Raw genomic sequence first — 7,500 nt, 5'->3', positions numbered from 1 at the left:
TTAGTTATTTCTATGGAAAATTTCTTCATTGCCGTTTTTTGGACGCTTGCCGGATTTTTGAAATTATTCCGAAAAAAAGAAGGTTGGTCTCATCTTATGTGAAATTTGATAAGCTTTCAGAAAATAACCTCATATTTTTATTATCTCTAATCATTGCGTCACAATTGCCGATTTTCAAAGGTACCATCAAAAAAATAATATTTCGGTCGACATCAAAAATCGCTGCTACCACCTAAAAAATAACGGTCGAGCCTTGACATTTTCAGGGGAGAAGCGGGGGACTAGAAACTACTTGCAACTGCATTAAAGTCAATTTCGGCAAGAGGGGCGAAAATCGCCGAAAAATCAGCAGAAGGTCCCCTTAAGTATACCTTCTTTCATTAGTACATCCGTGTACTCAATGAATGAATGAAAGATATTTTATTTAATGTGTAGGATACCAGGATAACACTATATGAAGTCAAAAACGCCTGAAAAGACATCGAAACTTTAACACTGTTCGATATTGTACAAAATGTAAACATGAATATGTACTGGTCTAAAAATAGCCCGGCCTCGTAACCTACACATTAAATGTAATACCTTTCATTCATTCATTGAGTGCATGGAGGTATTAATTAAAAAATGTTAATTCTTTCAAGCCGAGTAAAAAGTACAGGCCTATGGTTTGACTCCCATTGCGAACAATTCCACTTGAGAATCATTCACGCACAAACATAATCGCCCACTTTTCTCATCCACAGGGCTATTTGGGTGATTGTTGATTGAAAATATGACCATTAAAATCATTATCTTCCATCCTTTTTGAAAATTGAAAAGAATCGCAACTTTTGTGATGTCATCAAAATCTGACGTCATGACCTTGATTTGCTACTGATCTAGCCTTTCCCTTCGCATGAGGGCGAAATGGACGAGAGGGACAACTTGTCCAACTGGTCTGGACGAGCAGGACGAAGAGTTCCAAACGCAGCATAATAAGACAACATATGAGATGTTCATAGACTCATTGTCACTATACTGCACCGTTAGTCAGTGTCAAACAACACTGAGTTCATTGTATTCATGTTATGTTACTCACTGAATGGCGAAATAATCGGCTCCAACGGAACGCCACAACAATAGGTCAGCTGATCCGACTTGTTTTTCTCCGTTTGGACCACAGAGCAATACTCGCTGCACCATATTTATGTCTTTAACGTTCCTTACATTAACCCGAAAGAGAAACAGGATGTGTATTCTGAGTCTTTGAGTTCTACACAAATCGCGAGGTAATCTGAGTGTGTGTGTGTTTGTTAACAAGACTAGGTGCTCGCCAGACTAAGCTCGTTGGCTAGCTTACAAAAGGCAATATCTCAGATGTCTGCCCTATCCTGACGCCGTAATGAGTCTATGTGTACGTGTATAAACTTTTTATACAATGTAACTCACGCATTACATTTTTATGCATACCTAATACGGCAAAGAAGGCTGACATGTTAATAAATAATATAAATATTATATATTTTGCAAATATCATACTGTGTGTGTGTGTGTATATATATATATATATATATATATATATATATATATATATATATATATATATATATATATATATAACATCTATCTATATGTTTCGGTATATACACAATATATACTTGCACTCCCTACACATATATATTTATATATACAGAAAGAGAGAGAGAGAGAGAGGTAGAGAGCTAGAGTGAGAGAGAGATAGAGAGCGAGAGTGAGAGTGAGAGAGAGATAGAGAGCGAGAGTGAGAGTGAGAGTGAAATAGAGAGCGAGAGTGAGAGTGAGAGAGAGATAGAGAGCGAGAGTGAGAGTGAGAGAGAGATAGAGAGCGAGAGTGAGAGTGAGAGTGAAATAGAGAGCGAGAGTGAGAGGAGAGAGAGTGACCCGGCAGATGTAAATGCTTCAGTGTACAGCGACAAGAAAAAAAAACCTAGATCGCGAAGAGATGGAAAGAAAATAGTGGGAGGGGAGCATGGAAGAGAAAGAAAGGGAACTAAAACACATGGAACAAGGGTAAAGAAAAGGATATAGTTCTTTCTGGGTTTCCTTTACTTTGAATGCTGTGAGCAATACGCTATATATATATATATATATATATATATATATATATATATATATATATATATATATATATATATATATGTATATATATATATTATATAGATAGATAGATAGATATATAGATAGACAGATAGATGGAGAAAGAGAATGGATTATATACTCCTGCTGATTTTATGTGTTAAGCTCTATGTAATTAAAAGCGGTGCCCTACAGGTGAAAAATATTGGCATTATAGGTATAAAAATAACCTTTGGAGATACTGGAATAGAGTAATAGAACAAATGATTTAACGCGAGAACGGTGAATGATAAAACGACGAAACAATATTCATTAATGTGATGAAAATAGTATCATTACTAACTTTTTCTCGGTATGAGTTCAGTTGGCACAGCTTGTAAATGTAATTCTAATTGTAATAATTTGAGATAGGTAGAGTATCATTACAAATAATCGTCGTTATTACTATGGCCATCGCTACCACATACACAATAAAAAAGGAAAAAAGTGGTTGTGTCTAATCACTATCACCAGTTTGTAGTTCAAAAATATCTAAAACAAAACAACTTAAATAATGGTCTACCACAGCGCTCACTTAACGAGAATTTAAGACCGTACACGCAAAAAAGAGAAAGAAAGAAAAAAACTACCTAGCATAGAATTTTTTTTTATAAAACTTTGATCACTTTCCTCGCGTTTGGTTAAACTTACGTAACTGAATTATAAAGAGATTGTAAGATAACACCAATTAGAATTCGAAATTACGTAAAACAGAGTATGGATTAAGAGGTACTAACGTTACTAACCACCCAGCTGATATTTGGAGTCACGTAGCCTAAAATAACTAACAGTATAGTAATAACAAGGAAATATCAGAACAAGAATAGCAATAACAAAACACCAACAAAATATGAAAACAAAAGCACCAATAAAATATAAAAAAACACAACAAAATATCAAAACAAAAACGCCAATAAAATATCAAAACAAAAACACCAACAAAATATTAAAACAAAGACGACAAAACGTTCACAAAACTTGATATCAAAATGCGAAGAAAAACAACTGCGCGTGTTGTGATATCCCACCACCTTTTGTATTTTTTCCTTTAAAATATTTATCGTGTGCGGGGTTGAAGTGGTTGTGAGATTGTGTTTTTGTTGTAATGGTGATTATAGTAATAACGATAAAGATAGTTAATAATGATCACCATTATCTGTTGTCGTAGCAGGTGTGTTACTACTACAACTACTACACCTACTGTTCTTCTTCCTCCTCCTCCTCCTACTACTACTACTACTATTACTACTGCTACTATTACTACAACTATAGCTACTACTACTACACCTACGCCTACTCCTTCTCCTCCTCCTCCTCCTCCTTCTACTACTACTACTCCTATTCATATTCCTACTCCTAGTACTACTGCTACTGCTACTACTACTTATACTACCACAATAAAATAATATCAAACCAAGAACAACTAAAGACAGGACCCAGAGCAGTCGTCCCGCCCCACTCACCCATGACGGTGACGTTCGCCGCGGCCCAGATGGGCGCCGACTTGGTGGTGGGCCCCACCTGGCACTGGTACTCGCCGTCGTCCTGCAGAGTCACGCCCTTGATGACCAGGTGGTGCTCCCCGAGGCTCGGCTCCCCTGCGTAGGCGTAGCGGGGGTAGCCAGGGACGTTGCGTTCGAAGCCTTTGCGGGGGAGAGAGAGGGAGACAGAATTAGCAGAAGTGAATGAAAATGAATACACACATATTTATATATATTCACATATCTGCATATATACATATATGTATGTAAATGTGTGTGTATACGTATATATATATATATATATATATATATATATATATATATATATATATATATATATATATATATACATATATCGGAAGAGGGCGACGTGGATCAGAGAACAGACGAAGGTGGAAGATATACTCGGGAGCATTAAAAAGAAGAAATGGCAATGGGCAGGACATGTATGTCGGAGACAAGACGACAGATGGACAAAGAAAGTAACAGACTGGACTATAAATAACTTAAGGAGGCCAAGAGCCAGAGCAATGACACGATGGCGCGACGAAATAGCGAAATTTGGGGGCCAAGACTGGAAACAAACATCGCAAGACAGGAAAACCTGGAAAAGAATGGGAGAGGCCTACGTCCTGCAGTGGATGATGATGATGATGATGATATATATATACATACATACATACATATATATATATATATATATATATATATATATACATTTATATATATATAATATATATATATATATATATGTATATATATATATATATATATATATATATATATATATATATATATATATATATATATATATATATATATACAAATGTATGTATATATATACTGTATATGTATGTATACAAATATTTACATACATACATATACATGTATGTATATTATATATATATATATATATATATATATATATATATATATATATATATATATATATATATATATATATATATTTATATATATATATGAACACAAATAGAAAAATGCACTCCTAGATTCAAGCATGTATTAATGTATGACCCTATACTTGCCCTAGAGCCATGTAGAGAATGCATGGTGTGATATTCTGGCACCAAAGACACCACCTGTTTCGCCTTCGCTGCGACACAGGTGTGGTGGCACTCGACTTGTCATGTGCCTCCTCCGTGTTCCCGATTTCATAGATATGCGTACATACATACATCCCCTTGGCATTCACAGATATGCACAGATACACACGCCCAAACACATAATCATAGATGCACACATTTATGCATATGTATGTAATACATACATACATACATACATACATACATACATACATACATACATATATATATATATATATATATATATATATATATATATATATATATATATGTATATATATATACATACATACATACATACATATATACATGTATACATATATACATACATAGATACACACAGAAATGCATGCATACATATATTCAAGCAAACATACGTACATACAGAAAATTGAGTGTTTCTAAAACATCTTTGATTTCATTTTAATTTCATTCATCACCTTTTTCACATATCTTTTCTTTTACTTTTTTCAAAAACGTCAACAAAAGCTTCACAATGCCGTGAAATCTGATAAATATTTCGCGTTTACCATTTCTTGTGTTCGCGGCCATTAATTTTCGTTTAAGTAAATATATGAACACGTTCTCTCTTAATTCAACGCGTGCGTGTAATTCTGCGTTATTTACCTCCCTCGGGAAAAAATGATCTGTTTATGCTGGCAGGAAATAAACATGTGTTTAGTGTAAAAAAGAAAAAGAAGAAAAAAAGAACATGGGGATAAGGAGGGGAGAGGGGGAAGGGAGGAGGGAGGGGGAGGAAGGACGGAGGTGGAGGGGGAAGAGGAGGAGGATGGGAAGGAGAAGGAAGGGGAAGAGGAGGAAGAGGAGAGGGAAAAGGAAAATGAGAGAGAAGATGAGAAAGAGGAGGGGTGGGGGTCGGGAGGGAGAAGGAAACAGGGAGGGATGGAGGGAGAGAGCGAGAGAGAGAGTAGGAGGAGGATGGAGAAAATGATGATAATGATAAAGCTGATGATAATGGTGAACAGGAGGAGAGCGGAGATAAAGAAGAAACAAGCAGCAGTGAATAAAGAAACAGCTTGCCTGCAATTCTGTCATCATATCTCCTTCAAATAATTTCCACGAACTCTGAACATTGTATAAAACTAAATCAACACACATTATGCATTTGCATAAAAAGAAGAACAGCTTTAAAAGCACTGATCGCTTTGGAAGCATTAACCTACAGTATAAAAAGACAAACAAATACAATGTAATTTCCAAGAACACATGCATAATTCACCCACCATTTTGCGAATACCTTGTAATTACATTCGCTCAATAGAAGATGTTGGAAGACTGTACTTATGTTTACTTAAAATCCTTATATATGTCAAATAGATCTCATTGGCAAGATGCATCGCCTCTGAAGGAACATGTACTTTGTTTTCTCCCCAATAATCAGGGTAAGTGATGTCTAATAATCTGTTTAAGAGTCTAGAATTACCTGGAGAAGGGGAACTCAATCCCTTTTTTTGTTTTATTGCTGTTTTTTTTCGAGAATGCGATGGAGACGAAATAGAAAGAGTGATAGAGGTTACAAGGTGACAAAGGTAGAGACAAAAACGAGAGAGAGAGAGCCAGAAAAAGCGGGAGGCAAGAGAGAGAGAGAGAGAGAGAGAGAGAGAGAGAGAGAGAGAGAGAGAGAGAGAGAGAGAGAGAGAGAGAGAGAGAGAGAGAGAGAGAGAGAGAGAGAGAGAGAGAGAGAGAGAGAGAGAGAGAGAGAGAGAGAGAGAAAGAGAAAGAGAGAGAGAGCAGATAGATAGAGATATAAATCGAGAACAGAGAAAGTGAAAGGGCGAGAGAAAAAGCGAGAGCGAGAGAAAGAGAGCCAGAGAAAGCAAAAGACAGCTAGAAAGATAACAGACATCACCCTAACTTTCCACGAAGGAGCCTCATTCACGATGACATAACAGAACAAGCTTTCTCATACTAATTATCACATTATATGTTAATGTATACGCCGGGCTGAAGAATCATTTGCATATTCACTTATACAGATATATACTGTGAGAGGACAAAACAGTTTTTTATTTCCCTTTGCGTGAGTTTTAAAAGCAAACTTTATTGAATATATTATCTTACAGTTTCTTACACTTGGCATTCCATTACAACATGATTTGGTTTGGAAATTCTTGCTTTTTCGCTCCAAGTTATAAAATATTTTACCAAGACTTTTTTTTTCTTCAGAGAGACCATGAATCATAAGCAGCTGTTCTTTGAACTAAAAGGAGAAATATCGAAAGCTGATTTCGTAAGAAAATGAGGCAAAACTTTTTGGTACATGAAATGTAGTTATATCAAGAAAATAATTACATACGGAAAATATTATAAGGAAGAGTAAGAAAAACTGAAAGGAGAAATATATTAACAATCATCACTACATCAAGTAAAAATCTTCGACAACACGCAAACATTTTTTCCTGAGCCCCATGATCTACCAAGAATTCCATGCTCGGTGAAACTAAATAGAAATATTACAGCATGTGGAAAAATGGAAGAGTTAACCCTACTAATATTTCCCCGTTTTCTTGGCGTTTTGTATAAAAAACGAGAATTATGAAGTAGCCATAAACTTTGCCTCGGCGAGCACCGCCCCTGGGACTGCGCAGGTCATTACAAGCTGATGCATGAGGCGTAGCGAGAGAAAAGGCAACTCGTGATAAAGACGGGAGGAGAGAGAACGCGGAGGATCAGGCGAAATGAAAAAAGAGGGAATTGTGATAAAGAATGATGTAAATAAGCACGATTAAATGACATGGAAACTGACATGGCTAAGGGTGAAA

The 7,500-nt window shown here is 35.9% G+C and overlaps 1 protein-coding gene across 1 annotated transcript in view; it reads right to left on the bottom strand.

Annotated features, from left to right (window-relative positions):
• The window catches only part of LOC113816916 (nephrin), a 336,838-nt gene that overhangs the window by 107,300 nt on the left and 222,038 nt on the right, over nt 1–7,500 (bottom strand). The window contains exon 4 of the mRNA XM_070127458.1: nt 3,597–3,776. Coding sequence (XP_069983559.1) covers nt 3,597–3,776 — 180 coding nt within the window. The remainder of the gene's footprint in view (nt 1–3,596; nt 3,777–7,500) is intronic.

This window comes from Penaeus vannamei, chromosome 11 (assembly GCF_042767895.1).
Source record: "Penaeus vannamei isolate JL-2024 chromosome 11, ASM4276789v1, whole genome shotgun sequence".
Taxonomy (NCBI): Eukaryota; Metazoa; Arthropoda; class Malacostraca; order Decapoda; family Penaeidae; genus Penaeus; species Penaeus vannamei.
Note: the sequence above shows the minus strand (reverse complement) of the source record. Positions and strands in the feature narration are given on the sequence as shown.